This window comes from Saccopteryx leptura, chromosome 1 (genome assembly GCF_036850995.1).
Source record: "Saccopteryx leptura isolate mSacLep1 chromosome 1, mSacLep1_pri_phased_curated, whole genome shotgun sequence".
Classification (NCBI taxonomy): domain Eukaryota; kingdom Metazoa; phylum Chordata; class Mammalia; order Chiroptera; family Emballonuridae; genus Saccopteryx; species Saccopteryx leptura.
In genome coordinates, this window is record NC_089503.1 from 9,147,175 (window position 1) to 9,170,814 (window position 23,640).

Consider the following 23,640-nt stretch of genomic DNA (forward strand, 5'->3'; position numbering starts at 1 on the left):
ATCTTTCTAAAGTGCAGGCCCAACCCTGCTGCTCTCATGCCCCAGCACCTGCCATGGCTCCCCATGACTGCGGGAGAAGGCTCCGGGCCCAGGAGCCTGGCTGCCTCTCTGCCCTCAACGCAGCCATGCTCCCCTGTGTAGAGCCCCTGCCCTGCAGCTCACCGTCCTGACACACACAGCTCAGTCACCCCTCTAGATGTTACAACCAGACTGGCCCGAGTCCACATCTGTTGAACGAATGAATGGAACGAAGCAGTTCTTTAGTGCCAAGCCCACGTTGGCCTCTGGGTACAGAAATGACCAAAGAAGACTAGGTCCTCTCCCACAGGCTACCATGCTGATAACACATCAGCAAGTGAATTTAAGAATGAGATCATTACAGGACCATAGTGTGAGCTCCAACAAAAATAAACAGTGTGATAAGAGCAACAGGGTGGCGGGCACTTGAGCTGGGTGGTCAAGTAACGCCTCTTGGAGGAGGTGACATTTTCATTAAGATCTGAAGGATGAGAAGGAGCCAGTTTGGAAAGAGCGGTATATGCAAAGGCCCTGGGGCATGAAAGAGCCAGATCTAGTGGAGGAAGGGAAAGGAGGCCAGGAAATTGAGGGGAACAGAGTGGGATGCAGCCAGGCATGGAGGGAAATATGGATTTTATTCTAAGTATAATCGGAAGCTATTTAAGAGGTTTAAGCAGGGAAGTGACATGATTTAATTTATATTTTAAAGCGATCATCTGAACAGCCACTTTGGAGAGCAATTTGGCAATAACTAGTGAAGTAAAAGATGTGCACATACCACAGCCCAGCAGTCCTGCTCCCAGGCGTGTACCCTATAGAAATCCCGGCATGTGTGCACAGGGCATGTGCAGGATGCTACTGCAGCTGTGTTTGCAAAAGACAAAACTGGCACACTTGCCTGTTTGTCAGTGGGAGGACGGGTAGATGAGCGTGGGACAGTCCCTGCCTGGAATATTACATGGCAGTGAAAACAGACCCATTAGGGCAGCATGGGCCCACCTGGATCAGTCTCCCAAGCAGGGCCTGGACAGCAGCAACCAGTCCCAGGGAGCTCCATCTTATATAAAGCGAAGACATGCAGACCTAAACTATATTCTGCTGAGGGACAGATACAGTAAAACTGTCAGGAAGATTCCGGCTGAGTGCAGGGTGGTGGGTTCCTCTGGCGGTGGGTCCTGGGAGGCTGCTACTCTCCTAGGATGGTGTATTTGTTGGGCTGCTGGTAGGTCAAGGGGCCGGGTGTACGTGTATGTCTTTGTGCGTGTGCCCGCTTTTATGCATAAGAAATCAATAGGAAAGGATGCCCAGTTGCTGGGGAGGATGGAGTGGAGGGTGAGGGGCCGCAGAGAAATGGCCCAGGAGGGAGGAGACGGCAGATGGGCCTCGTGGGGAAGTTAGAAGCGGAGGCCCAGCCTGCCTGGCTGTTCAGAGCCCGCAGGCCCTCTTTCCTCCTTACCCATGGTTGGCTTTCTGCTCAAACGGCCCCTGGTTCTAAACTGAAGCTCAGAGAGGGCAAGGGGCAGCCTGGGGTCACCCAGCAAGCTGGGGCAGAAAAACCTGTGACCTTCCTTGAGGGTAATTGGGATTTTCCAGTGAGACTTGTCAGAGGGGTCCAGGATGCGTTCGGTGCCCACCCGCACTGACCCTGAGCAGTGGACCAGGGGCCTTCCTCAGGCCCCTCCCCCCCAGGACATTTTCCCTCAGCCATCCACTCTCCCACCCGCCAGGGCTCCCTCGTCCAGGCCGCAGCCCCTCATTCCTGCGTAGACGGAGACTGCACCCGGCTGGCTGGGGCCCAAGCCATCTCCTAGTAATTGGGTTTCAGGGATGCTCATGCCCATGGTTATGCTAATGATGGGACACTGAGCGCCTGCCCCCGGCTCCTGGGGGAGGGGAGGCCCAGGCAGTCAGACCCCTCCGGCACTGCAGCCCGCAGGGGGCCCTGGGAAGGCAGACTGCCCGATTCAAACCCTGACTCCCCCGCTCCCAGCCCAGCTGCGTGACCTTGGGCAAGTCACTCAACCGCTCTGAGCCCCAATTTCCTCATCTGTAAAGTGGAAACAATGATACCACCCTCTCATTACGCCCTGGGAGGAGGGAAATAGGAAAGCAAAGAACCCACGTGAAAGGCTTGGCCCAGTGCCGGGCACAGAGAATTTGCTTGATAAATGCGTTATTAACTCTTTTTTGGTGGTGTTGTTTCAAGCCTAAAAGGTCCTACAGGAAGATGTGAACAGGGGCTAGTTGAATCTGAGTGATGAGCTAACGGGTGACTCACTTTTCTTTTGCTTTTCGTTTATGTATATTATGTTTATATGTATTATCCATGAATTTCTTGCACAACAAAATACCAACAAGGGGAGGGCACCTGGGGACCGACTGGGTTTGGAGAGTGGGTGCTGAGGGGTTTGAGGGTCCGGCTTGGGGGTCGCTGGCTGGGAAGTTGGGTCTCCAGGGACAGAGTCCAAGGAACCTAGACAGGAGGGGACGAAGGAGAGGCCCGGGCCAGCAGGAACCACAACGAAGTCACCCGCTTTGAGTTTAAATGGCAGGCTGGATGGGATTTTTTTTGTGTTTTTTTTTTAATTTTTCTGAAGCTGGAAATGGGGAGAGACAGTCAGACAGACTCCCGCATGCGCCCGACCGGGATCCACCCGGCACACCCACTAGGGGGCTACACTCTGCCCACCAGGGGGCGATGCTCTGCCCCTCCGGGGCTTTGCTCTATTGCGACCAGAGCCACTCTAGTGCCTGGGGCAGAGGCCAAGGAGCCATCCCCAGCACCCGGGCCATCTTTGCTCCAATGGAGCCTTGGCTGCGGGAGGGGAAGAGAGAGACAGAGAGGAAGGAGAGGGGGAGGGGTGGAGAAGCAGATGGGCGCTTCTCCTGTGTGCCCTGGCTGGGAATTGAACCCGGGACTTCTGCACGCCAGGCTGACGCTCTACCACTGAGCTAACCAGCCAGGGCCTGGATGGGTTTTGTAGGGGGAGGCCTGAGGGTGGGAGGCCCGGGGCAGACCCGGGAGGGGGCCGCGGAGCTGGGTGGGTGTGTGCCAGCGGGCAGCGGGCAGCGGGAGCAGGAGGTGTGGGGTGGGACTGACCTTTCAGGGAGGCAGGGGCATCAGGGCCCGGCACAGGACCCGTGAGAGAGGGTTGTCCGAGAAGTAGGGGCCCATGAGTACACCTCCCAGTAGAGTTGAGGAATTGCAGGGCTTTGCCCAGAGAAGAGCGGGGTGATGGGCTCGGTCCGGGAGGCCAACAAGCTGAGTCTGGCTGAGCAGGATGCCCGAGGTTCCAGGCTCCAAGGTCAGACCAGTGAGATGCAAATCCTGCCTCCAACACCCTAACCTGGGAGGCCTCGGGCCAGGCACTTATCTGCACCTCAGTTTCCCCTTCTGTAGGATGGAGCTGCACATTCAGCAAAGTCCCCATGGCTTTCCCTAGGAAGCTGGTAAACAAACATTGATAAGAAGCTGCTGTCATTATTATTGTCATTTTTTATTTTATTGATTTTAAAGAGAGAGGAGAGGAGGGGAACGGGAAGCATAGCTGTTTCACTTTAGTTGTTCATTGCTTGCTTGTCGTACATGCCTCGACCAAGCATGTCCAGGGTTTTGAACCAGCGACCTCAGCGTTCCAGGTTGACGCTCTATTCACTGCGCCACCACAAGCCAGGCTATTATTGTTGTTTTTTGTTTTTTGGTGTTTTTTTTTTTTTACAGAGACAGAGAGTCAGAGAGAGGGATAGATAGGGACAGACAGACAGGAACGGAGAGGGATGAGAAGCATCAATCATCAGTTTTTCATTGCGACACCTTAGTTGTTCATTGATTGCTTTCTCATATGTGCCTTGACCGTGGGGCTACAGCAGACCGAGTGATCCCTTGCTCAAGCCAGCAACCTTGGATCCAAGCTGGTGGGCTTTGCTCAAACCAGATGAGCCCGCGCTCAAGCTGGCGACCTCGGGGTCTCGAACCTGGGTCCTCCGCATCCCAGTCCAACGCTCTATCCACTGTTCCACCACTTGGTCAGGCTATTATTGTTATTATTAAAGCAACCTGTCCTCGCCCTTCTCCCTGGCTAATGAAGGACAGTTGGGGAACTTCTGCATCTGGGGACCCCAGCTTCCATGCTCATTACCACTGTGACACTCTAAGAGGCCATAACAGTCTTACAGGCATTTTAAATTTTATCATCTATGTCCCACAAGGGCGTCAGTTAACTGACCTTCCCACTTTATAGATCAGGAGACTGAGGCTCCAGCTAGGTTGAGCAACAGGTTCAAGTTCAAATTTACAACTAGGGGCTTCAGGACCAGGCCTTGCGAAGCACCAAGACATTGGCCCCTCCCACTAGGGGGCTGTGGCCTTGAGCGAGTCCCTCCACCTCTCTGGGCTTCCGTTTCTCCCTCTGTAAGTAGGGCGGGAAAGGGGTGTGTGGACACACACACACACACACACACACACGTTCAGATGAGCTGCAGAGGGCCCAAGTGACATCTGCGGTTGGTGCTGATGACTGTGAGCCCCTCTGCCCCTCACGAGCTCCCCCTCCCCCAAGCCTGGGGAATGTCCAGTAACCCTCACACTTTCATGGACAGCCCCATTTCAGAGGACAGTGACCTTGCCCTGGGGGACAGAGCTTGTCAAACACAGCAATTGCTCGCAACTTGAGATGCCTTTGAAGCCTCTTGTTTTATCTTTAAAAATTCAGCACATTTTACATTCTATTCACTCGGTGGGGCATTTCTCATCTAAAACGTGTTTTAAACGACTCACCTTCAATAACATGCATACCCACCACTGGCCTGGGGGTAGGGGGAGGAGGCCGACACGGGCACTGATTTCCCTGAGAACAAAGCCCACTCCCCCAAACCTGCTGGGGGCAGCCAGTCAGTAGTCAACCATCACCTCATAGGTACCAGGCACTGTACCCGGCTCTGGGACACAGGTGAGCAGTAGGGGCCCAGCCCCAGGGGACGCAGGCCAGAACAGGCAGCTGCAGCGAACCAGTTGGGGCTGTGTTAGAACACACAGGTATTTGGGGGCCTAGGGGGCTCCCACTCCTTCGGGGAGGTCTGGGAAGGGACCCTCTGGACAGTGCAGTGGCCAGCACCTATTTCCCACAGCCACTCGGCAGCCTCCTGGATGTGCCTCAAACCCACCAGGCCTAATGCTGCCTCAGGGCCTTTGCACAGGCTGACGGGGGGGGGGGTGCGCTTCACAGCTGGCTCCCTCTAGTCAGCAGATGCCCTGACTCCTTCAGCAACCCCCACCCTGCTGTCTGCCGCTCTCTTCTCCCTTTCATCCCCTCCGCAACCTCTGGTACTGATTCTCACTCAGCTTGATCCTTGTTCTAGTGTTTCCGGTCCCTGCTGGATGATGCACTGTAGGGCCTGCAGGGCCTTGCCCGCCTGTGTCCCAAAGCCTGGCACATAGTAGGGACCGGCTGCATAGTTGTCAAAGGACAGGAAGCTGAGTGTGGCCTCACAAAGGAGGATGGAGGACAGCAGGCCTGGGGAAAGAGCCCGGTTCCACGCCTGGCTGCAGACTCTCAGGCACGGAGGCCAGGACCGTGCTCAGAGCAGCAGTCAGGGGCACGCGTCCGCAGGGGCCCCCAGAAGCAAAGAGAAGGGCTGTGTGGGCTCAGTCACCGCTGTCACCTCTGTGCCTGCGTGCAGGCCTCCCCCGGCCCCGTAACCGTAACCGTAACCGGCTCAGCGTTTTCCTCGGGTCACCGAGCGTCCTCTGTGGCAGCGGCCCCTGCACGGCGCCCCTTGTCTCCTTGGCGCTCCACCACCCCGCCCTGGAGGACTGGGTTCTCTTCGGGGGAAAGCCGAGGCAGCTCCCACCCCACCCCACTCCCACCACTGCCCCGGGACCAGCCCTGTGGCTGCACAGCCACCACCCCACTCCCACCACTGCCCCGGGACCAGCGCTGTCGCCTGCACAGCCACCACCCCACTCCCACCACTGCCCCGGGACCAGCCCTGTGGCTGCACAGCCACCACCCCACTCCCACCACTGCCCCGGGACCAGCCCTGTCGCCTGCACAGCCACCACCCCACTCCCACCACTGCCCCGGGACCAGCGCTGTCGCCTGCACAGCCACCACCCCACTCCCACCACTGCCCCGGGACCAGCGCTGTCGCCTGCACAGCCACCACCCCACTCCCACCACTGCCCCGGGACCAGCCCTGTGGCTGCACAGCCACCACCCCACTCCCACCACTGCCCCGGGACCAGCCCTGTCGCCTGCACAGCCACCACCCCACTCCCACCACTGCCCCGGGACCAGCGCTGTCGCCTGCACAGCCACCACCCCACTCCCACCACTGCCCCGGGACCAGCGCTGTCGCCTGCACAGCCACCACCCCACTCCCACCACTGCCCCGGGACCAGCCCTGTGGCCTGCACAGCCACCACCCCACTCCCACCACTGCCCCGGGACCAGCGCTGTGGCCTGCACAGCCACCACCCCACTCCCACCACTGCCCCGGGACCAGCGCTGTCGCCTGCACAGCCACCACCCCACTCCCACCACTGCCCTGGGACCAGCCCTGTGGCTGCACAGCCACCACCCCACTCCCACCACTGCCCCGGGACCAGCGCTGTCGCCTGCACAGCCACCACCCCACTCCCACCACTGCCCTGGGACCAGCCCTGTGGCTGCACAGCCACCACCCCACTCCCACCACTGCCCCGGGACCAGCGCTGTCGCCTGCACAGCCACCACCCCACTCCCACCACTGCCCTGGGATCAGTGCTGTGACCTGCACGGCCACCACCCCACTCCCACCACTGCCCTGGGATCAGTGCTGTGACCTGCACAGCCACCACCCCACTCCCACCACTGCCCTGGGATCAGTGCTGTGACCTGCACAGCCACCACCCCACTCCCACCACTGCCCTGGGACCAGCCCTGTGGCCTGCACAGCCACCACCCCACTCCCACCACTGCCCTGGGATCAGTGCTGTGACCTGCACAGCCACCACCCCACTCCCACCACTGCCCCGGGACCAGCCCTGTGGCTGCACAGCCACCACCCCACTCCCACCACTGCCCCGGGACCAGCCCTGTGGCTGCACAGCCACCACCCCACTCCCACCACTGCCCCGGGACCAGCCCTGTGGCTGCACAGCCACCACCCCACTCCCACCACTGCTCTGGGACCAGCCCTGTGGCCTGCACAGCCACCACCCCACTCCCACCACTGCCCCGGGACCAGCCCTGTGGCTGCACAGCCACCACCCCACTCCCACCACTGCCCCGGGACCAACCCTGTGGCCTACACAGCCACCACCCCACTCCCACCACTGCCCCGGGACCAGCGCTGTGGCCTGCACAGCCACCACCCCACTCCCACCACTGCCCCGGGACCAGTCCTGTCGCCTGCACAGCCACCACCCCACTCCCACCACTGCCCCGGGACCAGTCCTGTCGCCTGCACAGCCACCACCCCCGGCCCTGAGGGGGTGGACCAGCCCCAAAGGTGGGCTTCTCTGCAAGGCCCGGTGGGTAAGAGCCCGGGAGTCAGAGCCCTGCAGGCCCCACGCAGCCTAACCGAGTGACTCTGGGCACAATCCATGTACAACCTGTTTGGTTTGTTCAGTAAGTTGTTAGTGGGCGCCTGCTGTGCACCAGGCTCTGAGCTGGGAGCTGGGGACACAGCTGATGAGATGCACAGGGCTAAGGGGTGGGGTGGCAAGCAGGCACTCACCCGGGGTGAGGATGCTGGGGGCAGTGACTCATCATCCGTGGGAGGGCGTAAGCCGGACTCTCTCTGCGCCCTGGTAGCTGACAGGCTCCCGGAGGCTGACGCCCAGGGTGGTAGATGGTGAGGGTGTCTTCTAGGCAGAGGTACCAGCCTATGCAAAGGCCTTGGGGTGGGGGGGGGCACAGGCAAGTCTGAGGACCTGGAGTGTGGCAGAAGGAGAGATGGAGAGGAGAAGGGAAGCGATGTGGTGGTGAGTCAGTGGGCCTGTGGGCCTAGGGCGTGCTAGGGACCAGATCTTTATCCTGAGAGCCAAGGGGAGCTGTGGGAGGGTTTGATCAAGAAGCCGGGGGTAAAATAGGATTCGCTCAAGTCTGTGTTATGAGATCCTTCTCCATGGCTCAGCTCTCTCACCTGTAAAATGGGTTAGTAATGGTGTGCCGATTGAATGAACCCTTATGAGTTCCTGGCCTTCACCCAGGTACTTCCACCACTGTGGGCCCTTTTTCTTCCTCCCTCCCTTCCCTTCTGTTCCTTTCCCTCCCCTCCTCTCCCTCCCTCCTTCCTTCCCTCTTTTCCTTTCCTCTTTCCTTTCTTGCCAGACAGACAGGAAGAGAGAGAGATGAGAAGCATCAACTCATAGTTGCAGCACCTTAGTTGTTTATTGATTGCTTCTCATATGTGCCTTGACTGGAGGACTCCAACCAAGCCAGTGACCTTTGGGCTCAAGCCAGCGACCCTAGGATCATGTCAATGATCCATACTCAAGCCCCCGTGCTGAAGCCGGCAACCTTGGGATTTCGAACCTGGGACCTCAGCATCCCAGGTCAATGCTCTATCCACTGCACCACCACAGGTCAGGCTTTGGGCCCTTTTTCCACTAAAAAAAATAATAAAGTTAGATTTGATTACTTTATTGGCATAAAGACAAATATATTAACATTATATACTAAAACGTTTTCTTCTATTTTAAAGTTGTTTTTTTTTTTAAAGAAATTACATTTCTATGGACTCCTAAAATGACTGTGGGCCCAAGACACATGCCTGGGCCCTCAAAGTGGGGGCCCTTCTAACAAGGTGCTGCCATCAGGGGTGGGGTGGGGTGGGGCAGTGAGAAGAGGAAGAGGCTCCAGTGTGTTCAGAGCCTCGCCTGCCCTGCTCACCTCCGCCTCCCCCACCCCAGTTCCCACAGCCCCTGATCCTCCCTCCGGTGCAGAGTCAGGCCCCGCCCACCGCCCCACACCCCAGGCCCCGCCCACCGCCCCACACCCGGTGCGGAAGGTGCTCTGACCCCTTAGGCCTGGATCAGTGCCCTGGCCCTCCCCGCCTGCCTTTCCTTCTCTCTCAGGAGCGGGAGGAGCGCACAGGCTGCCTCCTCTGTGAAGCCTGCCCGTCTTCAGGCTGCACCAGCCCTCGCAGGTCCCCCCCCAAGGCGTTTACGTGCTTCCTCCCTCCCCCTCCCAGGATTGGGCGCTCCCCTCCTCCCAGGGACGTTGTCTGGTTCATCTCTGCATGCATGGTGGCACCTGGCACATGGTTGGCACCCAATTAAAATGTTTCATGTAGAGAGTGAAGAGGGGGCCCGGCTGAGTCTGCCTTTGCCCCAGGGCCTCCTCTGACCTATAGTGACAGTGGCCACGCACTCTCCCCTTTCACTGGGCAGTGGCCACATGCCATCCCCTGAACTAGGTCAAAAGTTGGAGCACAGGCTGGGAGCACCACCACCCTGCCCAAGGGACAGCAAGCACTGGGGCGGGGGCTGGATCCCCCCAGAGGCCGTGTGCCGAGAGGCGCAGAGGGCAGAGGGAGAGATGGGGGTTGGGGAAATATACTGTATGAGCAGTAGTGGGGGACAGAGGAGGGCCAGCAGAATGTGTGGGATACAGGAGTAAGGCCCCCAGGGCCCCCAGCCTCTGACCTGGTGGGCCGCCATCAAGGGACAGAGGATTTGGTAGTGACTGGCAGCAAAGGGTGCCAACCTCACTTCCGCCCCAAGGTCACAGGCCCAGCACCAAAGCTTCGAGCCAGTTAATCGAGTTCAGTGGGGCATGGTGCAGGCACGGCCCTGGGGGGGGGCACATGCAGTGGGCTGGACCACCTCAAGCTGCAGGAGGAGTGTGGGCGCCGACAAGCGGACCTGGCTGTCAGTTTTCAGACCAGACCCCCCCAGCCACTAAAGTGCTCACACTACCCCAGGAACCCAAACCACCTGCGCCCCCAGAATAAGCCTCACGCTGTCCCTAGCCCCCAGGGTGAGGCCTGGGCCCTCCTCACCCAGCCCCTCGGCCTGGGTCCCTTGGGTGGAGTGGGTCGGGAGCCCTGGCTCAGACGGAAAGTGCAGTGCTCACCCCACATCGTGGGCTGCTCAGCTGGCTGTCCCCATGCCTCCGGAGGAAGGTGCCAGGAGCTCTTCCAGACCCAGGCAGGGGGCAGAGGTGAAGACCGTGGACTCTGACAATCTGTTGTCCCGCTCAAGTTCCTCTCCCCACTCCCAGTCACTCTGAGCCTCAGTTTCCTCATCTAAGAAATGGGCTAATTATTGATTATTTAGAGTCTGAAACCAAACTGAGGGGCACATAAAGGGGCGGGCAGCGGAAGGGACAGGAGCCGGAGACTCAAGGCCAGTGTCCGGGAGGGGGAGCCAGCCCCACCCCGGGGAGCAGGAAGGCCGGGCACTACCCTGCTTCAGGTGGGAGCTGACGGGCACCCAGGGGACGGCTGTGGCATCTTCAGCACTGCCCCCCCTTCAGCATCCTCCCCAAGCCCCCAGGCAGCTCCTCCCAACAGCCTGGCCCGGCTGAGCACCCTGGTCAGCCTCATGGGGGTGCCATGGGCCAGGCGGCCAGGCCCCTAGGGAGAGAGCCGGCCAGGGGCCCAGAGAAAGAACAGGGAAGGAACGGGGCCCAGACCACAGGGTCACTGCCCTTCCCGCGTTCCCACCCGTGGGACTGCTGAGTGCGGTGAACTGGAGGCGAGGGAGCCTGCAGACCAGCCTCCCAGGATACCGGCTGAGCTGGGGACAGGCCGGTGACCAGGGCCGCTGTGCAGCGCAAGACTGAGTCCCCGTGTCGGCCCACCGCCCTTTCCCAGCTGTGGCAGGTAATGCCGCTTGACCACCTGGCCGGCCCTTCCCCTCATTCCTCCTGGTAAAATCCGTCCTCTGCCCCGGGCCCACCTCCTTGGCCCCTGGATACCCGTGGCCTGGGCGACATCAGACTGTTCACCCCAGGCCCCTCACCTGGGCAGGGCCACACACGGTGGCATTTAAAGGGTACTGGGAAGATGGAGGGTCGGCAGCTGCTGCCAGCAGGGGCCTGCAGAGCGGCAGGTCAGTGCCCCCTCCCCTCTTATCCCTGCAAGGCTCCCTGCCAAGCCATTTGGCAGGGAGCCTTCAGAGCGGGAGCCAGCTCATCTGCAGCAGGTGTTAATTAAGAGAGAGAGGTGATGGGGGAGGTGGGGAGGGCCACGGAGGGCAGCCTTCGACAGCCACCAGGACTGCCCTGGGACCAAGGGGGCCAGGAACTGGACCCCCTCAGATGAGATGCCCTGCCGGCTCTGGGGCAGGGCTGTCCAGATGCCCAGCTCCTGAGCTCTGCATCCAGTCCTGCGGAGGTATGGGCGGGCCCGCTGTGTGCTCGGCCCTGGGGTGGAGAGGCAAGTCCCAGCCCTGGCCACCGGGGAGCCTCCCTGGGACGGCTCCTTGGACAGTTTGCCTTGAGGTCAGCCTACTTTTCGGCCTGGCTTTAGGATCAGACAGACCCACTTCCAATCCTGCTACTGCCACGTGCAGCTCAACCTCTGAGCCTCCGTTCCCTTATCTATGAAATGGGAATGATAGCTCTTTCCTTGTGGCTTTGTTATTATAGTAAACAGGATCATGTTTGTGAAGCACTCGCTCTGTCATTGGCACTGCGTTCCTGGGGCAGAGGCCACATCCAGGACCTTTCCTGGCCCAGCCCTCCAGCCGCCTGCCCGCCTTCCTGGGGGTCCCACTGTGGTCCCTCTCCCGCTCTCACTAGGCTCCGTCTCTGTCTCCATCTCCGGCTCCGGCCGCCTCCCGAGTTCCCGCCGCCCCCAGCCCTGCTCTGGGAGCTCCCAGCCACTCCTCGCCTCTCCATCTTAATTAGCTGCTTGTATTAATCTGGCAAGTAACGTGGCAACTTGCAGCCCTGGGTTTTCAGGCTTTGGAATTAATTATTCCCCAAGCGAAGAGCTGTCAGCTCTGGGAGACCAGCCACTCGGAGCCGCCGACACCACTTAGCAGCGTCCGCAGCTTCCGCGTGGCACCTGCGGCCTGCAGCCCGGCCAGCCGGAAACGGCCCCCACTGCTGGCCCAGGCTCTGCTGCGGGTCCCCCTCATACCACGGGCGCACAACAGACCTGGGGTGGTAGGGCAGGGGCCAGAGCAGTACAGGAGCTGAGGGCCCTGCCTGGAAGACAGGCTCCTGGGCAGGCGGGCTGTGGCACAGCTGGCTGCCCCACCTGGGCAGCACCTGGGCCCGGGGCACACCTGCCCTGTCTTGCCAGCGTCTGCCCTGATTAGCACCAGCAGCTCACACGGATGCAGCTGTGTGGCCAGGCGCTGGAGCCCTGCTGGGGCGGGGGTACTGACCTGAACAACCCTGGCATTCAAGCAGAGAGGCTGCCAGCTTCACTTTACCCCGTGTCAGCCCTGTGGAGAGGCGAGCGGGGGCAACCAGCCAGGCAGAGCAAGATGGACGGAGCGGCCACAGCGCCTGGCAGCCCAGCTCTGGTCGAGGGAGGGAGCAAGGGCAGGAGATCCCGTGACCTTCACATCAACTTCGAAAGGCACAGAAGAAAATAGCTTGAGTCACCCGTCTGTCGCCCGGCTTTGGGGCCAGGCCCAGTGCTCTGAGCCCTCTCCTGCTGCCCCGGGACCAGGCTCCGCCCTCACACACCATCCCTGGCAGGCCTCCCAGCCCTGGTCCACACGCCCACTCACTTACCACGGCTGCAATAAGAAGTGTTTCCTAGTGGCTGCAAGTCTGTGCCCCTTGGCATCCTGTGAGCACCAAAAGCAGGGACCAGGACTGCCCTGTTCATCCCACGCCTTTGCCAGGCCTGGCACAGATGTGCCTCAGGAGACACTGTGGGGCAAAAGAATGAGTGAAGGAATAAATGAATGAATGCATGAATGAATGGACAAGCATAGCGCAGGTCATCTGCCACTCTAGACCCCGCATGCAGCTGCTTCCCGGGTGGGCAGGCAGGACCCTGGTGGCCCCGGGGCCTCCCTCACCACCATGCAAACCCCAGGCCCATCAGGCCGGGTGTGAGAGTAAGTCCCGCCCCCTCACCTCCTCCTTACCTGCCCTGCCTGGAGGAGGCCCTGTGCTCAGAGTCTGGAGGCCCAGCTAGCAGACGCCCCCACCTCAGCCTGCCCACCAGCCACTCCCCAACTGACCCGCCTTTTCTCTCTCTTGCAGCCAACAGCTCCCTGCTTGGAGGCGGCGGCGGTGAGTGGCCCCTTGCTGCGGTCTGGGGACGCAGGGGTGGGTGGGACTGCGTGAGGCGCTCCTTCCACGCTGCCTCTCCGCCCGGCCCCTCGCCCCCCGCGCCCAGCTTGCTGCCGTCCTTCCTGCCCTGCCCTTCTTGTCTGCCTCCCTCGCTCTCGGCCTTGTCTGGCTGCCATCACTGTAGGCAAAGCTGGACACCTGGATGGCAGGCCTGGGTCCCCACCCTGTAAACAGAGGCCTTCTGGTCTGTAACTGGGAGGTAGGGGGACGTGTGAGGGTTAGAAGGGCCCAGGCCAGGGACTCGGGGGCCGAAGGTGTGGTGGGAAAGCCCAGCCCAGCCCTGCCCGTGACCGTGACCTGCCCTCAGCAGGCCCTGTGCCCCTTTGGCCTCAGTTTTTCCACCTGGGAGGGCAAAATTATTGTTTGTGACCCGCTCCAAAACCAAGCCAAGGTCTCATAAAGTCAGGGAGAGCCCTGCCAACTGCTAAGCCCTTGAGAGTGTCTGTGTGTTCACTGTTATTAATGACCGCCATGAAGCAGGGGTGTCGGCAGGACCCGGTGGGCAGGAGGTCGAAGGTCGGGGGGAGCTCTGCAGCCAGGCCAAGGTCAGCAGGTTCCACGGGGGCAGCCCCCGAACCCCAGGGCCCACGTCCCTGGCCAGCTCTGCCCCGGCTGCCCACCCCCAGCCCCTGGGCCACGCGGGCTGGGCTGCCGGCTGTCTGCGCAGACTGCGGGATGATTGGTGACGCAGGGGGCAGGGGTTAATGCGCCGTCGGATAAATCCCAAGGGCTGTGTTTACGGCAGCGGTGGTGGGGCCCAGGCCAGGTTTTAAAAAGGGGGGGGAATAAAAGGGGCAGGGAAGGTCAGGAATAAATAAGAGCAGCGCTGAGAGCTGGCGGCCAGGATGCGGGGCAGAGGGGGGTCTGTTTGTGGCTGGAGATGCTTTTCCACCTTCCCTCCCTCCTTCCCTCCCTGCTTCTCCTCCAGCTGTCCCTGTGGAGGTCACAGCCACCCTGGAGGCCTCACAGAATGAAGGGGCTTGGCTGGAGGCGGGGGGGGGGGGGCAAAGACAAGCCGACTGGGGGCCCTCTTCTGAAGCCTGTCGCTCTGGAGGGTTCTGGGGCCCTGCTGATTTGACACCTGCCATGCTCCACCCACAGCCACCCCCCTCCTTCTTCTACTCATTCGCCACCCAGTGATCGAGGGCCTGCTGTTTGCTGAGCCCTGAACGGGGTGCCAGCACAGATCCACTGGGTTCCACAGGGACCCTCCCTGCCCTCCCCGCACTCCCAGTTGGGATGAGAGCACGCCCCGTTACAGAGGCTGGTCTGTGTGCGGGGAAGACGCTGCTCACAGGCATGGGGCTCGGGGAGGCACGGAGATGAGAGAAGTCAGAGCTGGGCCAGGAGGAGGGAAGGTGGGAGACGGTGCAGGAGCCTGAGACCCATGTGAGGAGCTGGGTTTTTAGCCAGTGTCCAAAGACAAGGATCACACCAAGGTGTGGGCCTTCTAAATCCTAGGTCAGGTCAGACCTCTCTTCTGCTCAAACCTCTGCCAGAGCTCTCACCTCCCTCACTCAGGGCCAAGGCCAAGGTCCCCAGCTCCCTCTCAGATTCCCTACCACGCCGCCTGCCCCTTCCCAGTCCCGTGCCTGCCCCACTGGCCTTCATTCCTAGAACACCCTGGCCCCTTCCTGCCTCAGGCCCTTTGCACTGGCTGCTCCCTCTGCCCAGGATGCTCTTCCTCAGATAGCCAGGCGGCTGCTCCCTTCACCTCTTACAAGCCTTTGCTTGCGTGCCACCTTCTCCCTGAGCCTTAACTGAAATTGCAGCTGCCTGCCCTGCACCACCCACCCGCCTCCCGGGACCCTTCACACTGCTCTAGTTTTTATTTTCCTCACAGCAGCTCTCTCTTGACCTGCATATAATTTGCTTGTTTATGTTCAGTGTTTATTGTCTGTCTCCCCCGGAGAGCAGAAGCCAGAGGGCACGACTGTGTCTCCAGGACGCGGGGCGGGTCTGGCCCAAGGAGCCAGTGCCCGATAAATGGCTATGGAACGAATGAATGGATGATAGGTGAAGGCAGGGACGGCCTGACTTTTTGGTTTTTTAATCTTTTTGTTGTTGTTGTTACTGAGACATTAAATTTAATAGGATGACATTGATCAATAAGAGCACACAGGTTTCAGGTGAACATCTCTATAGCATTTGAACTGTGCTGTGTCCCCGTCACCCAGAGTGAAGTCGGCCTTACTGGTTAAGGGAAGAACTCGCTGACCGGGGCCGTGGGAGCCACTGGGGTTTTAGGCAGAGCAGCAGTAGCTCTGTGGTCTGGTGATGTCACTCTAAGAGGTCAAAGGCACCTACTCTGGTCAGACTAAGGAGGGAGGCATCGTGGGGACCTTTCTAATTCCCCGCGTCATTGCCGGCGAGAGGAGGCTAGAGCAGCCCCCGCGTGCGGCCCGACTGACGCGGAGATGGATGGGGTGCCCCGGACCCGGGAGGAAGTGGGCCCGGAGTCTAGCCTTTTAATGCTGCCGAGATTTATGGAGCTGCTGCTAGTACTCCCTGGGGCTGTCACTCTGCTAATGTGATTGGAACAAGGTGGAGGTGGTGGGGAGGGGCTGGGGGGGGGTGAGGCTGGGGCTGGAAGGGAGAGGGCCCCAGACCACGGGACATCTCTGTCCTCACATCTGCCCCTGTGCCCTGCACCACCGCTGGGCTGGTTAGGTCCATCCAGGGTGGGGGCACAGGCAGGATTAGCCTGGGATGGGACTGGGGGGCCGGGGTCCCTCCCTGATTCTATCCAGATGAACCCCAGACTTCCTGTGGGGTCCCCTGAAGTTCTGCCCTTTTCTCCTGAGTCCACCATGAGGGGTTCAGGCCTCTACCCATCCCTCAATTCTCCCATCACTACCCACTCACCTACCCAGCCATCCAGGCATTTAACAAGTACCTGCTCTGCCACTGTTGAGCACTGCCTGGCCAGCCGGGCCTCCGGCGGCTCCTCTCACCTGCGCTGGGCCTTCCAGGGCACTGACTGCCGTAAGGGGCTGTGCCTGAGGTCTGTTCTGTTGCCTGTCTCCCCGCTAGAATGTTCTCTCCCCAGGAGCGCGGGGGGGGGGGGCGGGTTTAGTGGGGCAGTTAGTTGCATGCTCTGTGTGCTGGGTCCTGCGCTGGGACCTAGGACACAGGTCTAGCTGCCCCAGGCTATTCTGCCAGTCCAACAGGTGGAGGCACAGCAGCCAACAAACCAGCAGGGCGTGGGGCAGCTATCAGCTCAGAAAGGGGCCCTCAAAAGTGGGGCTGGAAGCCTTGGCCAGTTGGCTCAGTGGTAGAGCGTCGGCCTGGCGTGCAGGAGTCCCAGGTTTGATTCCCGGCCAGGGCACACAGGAGAAGCGCCCATCTGCTTCTCCACCCCTCCCCCTCTCCTTCCTCCCTGTCTCTCTCTTCCCCTCCTGCAGCCAAGGCTCCATTGGAGCAAAAGTTGGCCCGGGCGCTGAGGATGGCTCCATGGCCTCACCTCAGGTGCTAGAATGGCTCTGGTTGCAACAGAGCAGCGCCCCAGATAGGCAGAGCATCACCCCCTGGTGGGCATGCTGGGTGGATTCTGGTCGGGCGCATGCGGGAGTCTGTCTGACTGCCTCCCTGTTTCCAGCTTCAGAAAAATACAAAAAAAAGTGGGGCTGGGGCCTGGCCTGCAGGGCTCTGGTGCAGCCCACAGCTTTGACTGCTGGGTGTGGGGTCCCCTATGAGATGTGGGAGAGCACTGTGGCCTTAGGGGACAGGGAGGGAGCCTGCTGGGCACCCCCACCCTCAGTGAAAGCCCCCAGGGGGTGCTGGGGTCAAAGGACTCACCCCATAGGGTCCTGAGCTTGCCTCGTTCGGAGGCTGAGCCCGCACCAGGCCCAGGGCAAGCTAGATTGTTCTGGCAGCAGGGAGTCTTGGGAAAGCCTCCTACTCCCCACTCCGTGGCAGGGCTCCTGAGTGTGCGTGTGCTCGGGAATGCCTGTGTCAAACTCCGCCTTCAAAGAGACCCATTTGGGTAAAAGGCTTCCCCGCACAGGGGGCACTTGACTTGGGCCGTAAAGGCTGAATAGGAGCTCAACAGGTACTGAAGGCTGGAGCGCCCGCCAGGTGGAGGGCCCCGTGTCTGCGGCAGAGGCCTGATGTGTCTGGGCGGCCAGTGGGCCTCCCGGCCAAACCCTCCAGCCTGGAGACTGCCCCCCACGCCCACTCTCCGCCTCCCTGCTGTGGAGCCTCTTACTGGCTTGATAAAAAGATAGATATTTTAAACACTGTCTTATTGTATGGTAAGCAGGGAGGCGGGCCCTAAATCAGGATGGGAATCGACAGGGCCCTGACGCCTGTCTCTCTTGTTTATTAGGACTGAAATGTTTACTTGGCGATAAGGAGCCGGCTTTCTCGCGGAGATTTGTGCGCGCTTTTTCAATTACCCCTCGTCTTTCTCTGCCACTTTTGCACTAAAGGGATAATAAATGTATCGGAGCGTTTCAATTATTCATCTAAATCATGACTGCGCCTGCCATGGCCAAGCTTTAGTGACAGATTAATTCAGGGACGCCTTCCTCGGCTTGCGTGGCCGCCATCTCTGCTCCCGCCTGGCCAGCACCGCGAAGGGCTGGCCGGAGGGGCAGCCAGGCTGCGGCTGCAGTCAGCTGGTCAGCAGGGCCCTGGCAGATGCAGGTGGGCAGAGCAGGATGGAGCCTGACCCATCCTGCAGTCCCACTCACTGCCAGTGATACCCCCTTCCTTCTGGAGGGTAGCGGCCCGCCCAACCCCACAGGAGCCGGTGCATGCCTGCCCTGCAGCCCACGCAGCTGTGCATGGCCTGTCCCCGTGCCCACGTCCACCTGTGTGTACCATGCACCCCAGTGTCCCAGGATGTCAAACACAAGAGAGAAGCCAGGCTGGCTTGGCTTCCATCACAGCTCTCTCCTGGCCCAGGGCCTTTGTACCTGCTGCCGCTGTGCCTTCCCACCACAACCTTCCTGCCTAGTTATCTCAATGTCGGGGTTCTGTCAGACCCCCCCTCACTCCTGCTCCAAGGGCCTGCGCATTCCTGGCAGTGTCCTTGGTCCTGGGACACCACCTCTCTGGAATTCTGTCACCCTAATAATCAGACTTCCATTTGTGTGGTTACTTAAGTACCAGCTGATCCCAGTCAGACCACCCCCTTGGGGCATGCACAGGCACCTGTCGGTCCACCCCCTGGCCTGAGTAGGTACTCCTTACAGGCTTGTGTGTGGACCAGCTGTACCCAGGCCTCCACCCCCACGCCAGCCCGGTTCGTTGTCTGTGTGTGTGTGCAAGGCTCTCCGCCACCCTAGGCCCTCCCTCTCTCCTCTTCACACAGACACCCATGGTCCTGGGGGCAGGCAGCACCCTCTCCCCCTCTCTCAGGTCGCTCGCTCTCTCCGCCTCGCTGGCCCTGCACGCTGCTCCTTCTAGGTGTCTCTCTCCAGCATGCTCGCTGGGCTCTGTCTTGCCATCTCCCTCTCTTACTTGCTTTCTCTTCATTTCTCTTTCATGCTGTCTCTCTAGCACGTGCCCTCTCCCTGTTTCTCATTCTCTCCCTCTCTCTGTCTGTCTCTCTCTCTCTCCCCCTTCCCCCCCTCTCTCTCCCCCTTCCTCTCTTTCTCCCTCCCCCCCTTTCCTCCTCCCCTCCCCTCCCTTCCCCTCCCTCCCCCCTTTCCTCCTCCCCTCCTCTCCCCTCCCCTCCCCTCCTCTCCCCTCCCCTCCTCTCCCCTCCCTTCCCCTCCCCTCCCCTCCCCTCCCTTCCCCTCCCTTCCCCCCTTTCCTCCTCCCCTCCTCTCCCCTCCCTTCCCCTCCCCTCCCCTCCCCCTCTCCTCTCCCCTCCCCTCCCCCCCTTCCTTCCTCTCCCCTCCCTCCCCTCCCTCCCCTCCTTCCTCTCCCCTCCCTCCCCTCCCCTCTCCTCCCCTCCCCTCCCTTCTCCTCCCCTCCCTTCCCCTCCCCTCCCCTCCCCTCCCTTCCACTCTTCTCCTCTCCCCTCTTCTCCCCTTCCCCTCCCCTCTCTTCTCTTTCCCTCCCTTCCCCTCCCTCCCCTCCCCTCCTCTCCCCGGCCTCCTCCCTCCCCCTGCCTCCCCCCTCCCCTCCCTCCCCTCCTCTCCTCTCCTCTCTCCCCTCCCCTCCTCTCCCCTCCCCTCCTCTCCCCTCCTCTCCCCTCCCCTCCCCTCCCCTCCCCTCCCTTCCCCACTTGACTCCTCCCCTCCTCTCCCCTCCCTTCCCCTCCCCTCCCCTCCCCTCCCTTCCCCTCCCCTCCCCTCCCCTCCCCTCCCTTCCTCTCCCCTCCTCTCCCTTCCCCTCCTCTCCCTTCCCCTCCCCTCTTCTCTCCTCTCCTCTCTTCTCTTCTCCTCTATTTGTAGATGTCAGGCCTGGAAGGGTTAGCCAGTCCTCTGAGCGTTCTGCTTAGTTCATTTCCCATCCCCACACCTTGCCCAGCACTATCTCCCATCACCTGTGCCACTAGTCCGCAGTTGTTGCTGGGCCTGGTGCTCTGATTAGCTGGCCCTGGCACAGTGGGCAGACCATGTGGCCTCTGAGCCCCCTTGAGGCCAGGTTGTATAGAGCTGGGCCCTCCCTGGGCTGGGCTCTGAGGAAGCAGGTGGCCCCAAGGGTCAACCCCCAGTCCACAATCTGGCTGAGCCCCACTGCGGGCCAGGCATGGGCAGATGAGTGTGCAGGGCAGGGTGTGGCTGGCACCCTCCGACCGGAAGTTGTCTGGAGCCGGCTGTGCTGCAGGGAAGGGCGTGTGGGAACAGCAAAGGGGCCCAGAGGACTCTCAGACCATACCCCTCTCCTGCTCAAAACTTCTCACTCAGTGGAATCAATTCCAGGTTTCTGTCACTGCCCACCAGCTCCTGCTGCCCTACTGAGCCCTCTGCCAGGACCCCTCCTCCCCTAACCTTCCAGAAGCCAGTTCCTGTCACAGTCTCATCTCTCCTCAGACGCCACCTCCTCTGAGAGGCCTTCCCAAGCACAGAACGGCACCCACCTCCCCCCGCTTTGTCTGCGGTCTTCACGGGCGGCGTGGAGCCTGTCCTGCGCCCCTCCCTGCTGTGATGCCAGTGGGAGCCTGGTGGGAGGGCCACGGGCATCTCAGGTGGAGGCAGGACGGAGCCAGCCTTGCTCTGAGTTGAGAACTTTATTTCATGGGCTCATGGGAGCCGCGGGGAAGGTTCTGAGCAGGGAAGTGACAGTGCCCTCCCCAAGTGAGGGCCCTGGGCCTCCCTGCATCCTGCGCGGATGCCCGGCCCTGCTGGGCCTCTCCCCACAGAACCCTGCCTCCCCCTCACCACGGTGCTAGGGGGTGCGCCATTAGCTTCCTCATTTTGCAGATGAGGAAACCGAGGCACCAAGTCCCCTGAGGTGAACTGCGCTCCCCACCCCCACTCTCAGTTGGCCCTCCCTGGGTAGGAGGGCTCATGGGACTCTGCCCCCCGTGGGGGCTCTAGGACAGGCTGGCAGGGCCTTGGCCCTGCCCCCAGCAGGCAAGATGCCACCAAGCCCCTGCATGCAGCTGCCACAGGGATTTTTAATAACGGGAGTGATTTTTGCATGATGAATGAGGCGCTGCCGTTGTGTACATAATGAAGCCCTAATGTTTTCAAATCCCCATTTAAGGAGCTGATCTCACCCCATAATGAATTTCAGATCACATCACGGTGCTGTCGTCCATCCATCTTCTCCCTGGGGCACCCACCCGCCTTGGCACTGTGATGGGAGGGCCCAGCAAGGGTGGACTCTTCACCGCACCACAGGCCAATGGGCCGAGCCCACGATTAGCACAGAGCCAGGGGCTGGTGTGGGTTTATTGAATGAATGAGTGACCAGAGGGCCTGGACATAAGTACAGAATCGGTTCTGCCCCTGGGGCATCACGTGGGGCCTTGGCCCACAAGGCTCAGTCAGGGCAGGGGAGGAAAACAGACGGAGAGTGCAGGATGGGCCCGGAACGGGAGGGCACGAGGGCCCTGGCTGGTATTTATCCAGGCTTGTGGCTGAGCCTCCCTCTGCAGGGCTAGTGGTCTGAGGGTCAGGCTTCCACCCCTGACCCGCTGGTAGTCTCGGGGGCTCAGTGTCCACGTCTGGAGCCTGCCCTCTGCAGGGCTAGTGGTCTGAGGGTCAGGCTTCCACCCCCGACCCGCTGGTAGTCTCGGGGGCTCAGTGTCCACGTCTGCCTGGTGGAGCCTGGCCCCTTTCAGCACCGCCATTTGACGTTGGAGCAGGTGGCTGGGGCCTCGGCAGCAGCAAGGCAGCTGGGGTGGGCTCGCCTTGGGCTGGCTACCCAGATATCGGGGTGGGGAGTGGTCCCTGGGGCCCACATCTTGGTGCCTTCCTGGGCTGGAGAGGAACAGCCTTGCCCAACCCCCTCAGACCGCAGGCCCACTCCCAGGGCTCTTGGGAGGCATCTACCTCCCGACCGTCCCTCCCGTCTCTCTGGTGAAGGAGGCCTCAGAGTGTACGGGGCACAGTAGTCTTCTGCCTATGGAGTCTGTAGCTGGGCCTCAGTGTCCCCATCTGTAAAATGGGATGACAGTGTGTGATAAAGCCCTGGAGGGAGGTGCTGTCACTGACCTTGCATAGGTGAGGAAACTGAGGCACGGAGAGGCAAAGTGATAGCGCAGAGGGGTGGAGATGTTGGAAGAGGGGACTTGGGTTCCCCTGGGCTGGGTCTGCTCTGTCACCAGAGGCCATGCCCTCCCAGTCCCACTGAGCTCAGTTCAGAGCTCAGAGACATCCCCCCAGGGTGCCACCCTGCCTCTGTCCCCTGCTCCGGGCCTGGCGGGGCCTGGGGACAGCGGGGCAGGCCGAGGGCTGCACAGGCAAGGCCTCCCACCGCGCAGGGCTGAGAGCGTGGCTCGCCCAGGAGCGGTCGCCCCTGGTCCCGCTGGACAGGGCTTCCAACTCGGTCTCTGCTCTGCTCTTCTTGAACAAGTGCCTGAATCACTCTGGCCCTCGGTCTCTCCCCTGGGCCACCAGTCAGCACAGCTCAGTCTCCCCACTCTGAGGCCATTTCAGAGAAGTTAAGTCACTTGCCCAAGGCCCCCAGCAAGCTTGTGGGCAAGATTTCTGGGAAGAGAAATCCCAGAAGGCGTGTGTAGGGGCCAGACCACCCAGACAGTGGAGGACAACAGGGGGCGAGGGTGTGGGGCAGAAGGGCTTGGCCTCCTTGAGTTCCTGTCAGTAGTAAATCATTAGCCCCTGCTTGCTTGTTTGTTTAGCATGAGGAATGCTCCCCCACAGAGATGCATTTATTGCTGAATAAATTTAAATATCTAATTTTCCCTTCATGAATATTACAGCACCCTAAATAGCGGCCAACATATCCTAAGCGCCTCAGCAAATGGCCCCCACAGGAGCCTGCTCCCTCCACTGGAGTGAGGAAGCCTGGCTCAGCCCTGCCGACAGACAGACAGACAGCACGGCAGGGCACGCGGGGAAGGGCTGCATGTGGGCAGAGGCCCCGCAGGCTGAGGGTGGGGTGTGGAGGCCACGCTGTCTGTCTGTCAGCAGGAGGGCTGGTGGCCTCCCAAGCAGGGAGCCGGGCTTATCTGGGTGGGGTGGAGGGGGCGCCTGGGACCGGGCGCAGGGTCAGGGCTGGAGCAGAGAGGGCAGAAGGGGTCCCCAGACAACGACAGCATATGAGGAGCTCAGGAAGCAGGCGGGAGGACAGGGACAGAGGGTCTCCGAGGCAGCCTGGCTGGGTGGAGAGTCAAGCAAGATGAGTGGCCACAGACTTCTCAGCGAGATTCTATTTTTTTTTTTTTTTCTGAAGCTGGAAACGGGGAGAGACAGTCAGACAGACTCCTGCATGCGCCCGACCGGGATCCACCCGGCACGCCCACCAGGGGTGACGCTCTGCCCACCAGGGGGCGATGCTCTGTCCCTCCGGGGAGTCGCTCTGTTGCCACCAGAGCCACTCTAGTGCCTGGGGCAGAGGCCAAGGAGCCATCCCCAGCGCCCGGGCCATCTTTGCTCCAATGGAGCCTCGGCTGTGGGAGGGGAAGAGAGAGACAGAGAGGAAGGAGGGGGGGGGTGGAGAAGCAAATGGGCTCTTCTCCTGTGTGCCCTGGCCAGGAATTGAACCCGGGACTTCTGCACGCCAGGCCGACACTCTACCACTGAGCCAACTGGCCAGGGCCTTCTCAGCGAGATTCTTGAGGCAGCTCCTCTGTGAGGAGGGGGACAGGAGCCAGGCTGCAGGGGCGGGCAGTGAGGAGGGACGCTGACACAGCAGGTACAGACCCAGTCTTCCCTGCGTGGCTGGGGAGCAGGCAGGAGCCAGGCAGCCTGGGAGGGGCAGAAGGGGGGAGACAGGCCCTTTTGACATCTAGAGGAAGGAGAGTGGTACAGCTGTGTGACCTTGGCCAAGATTCCCACCTTCTCTG

The 23,640-nt window shown here is 60.9% G+C and overlaps 1 protein-coding gene across 4 annotated transcripts in view; it reads left to right on the plus strand.

Annotated features, from left to right (window-relative positions):
- The window catches only part of MACROD1 (mono-ADP ribosylhydrolase 1), a 150,073-nt gene that overhangs the window by 121,755 nt on the left and 4,678 nt on the right, over window positions 1-23,640 (plus strand). For 3 of the 4 annotated variants that reach the window (XM_066359947.1, XM_066359973.1, XM_066359964.1), the window contains exon 4: window positions 13,179-13,208. The exons of the other annotated variant lie outside the window; for it this stretch is intronic. In XM_066359947.1, coding sequence (XP_066216044.1) covers window positions 13,179-13,208 — 30 coding nt within the window. The remainder of the gene's footprint in view (window positions 1-13,178; window positions 13,209-23,640) is intronic. 4 annotated transcript variants of the gene reach the window in all.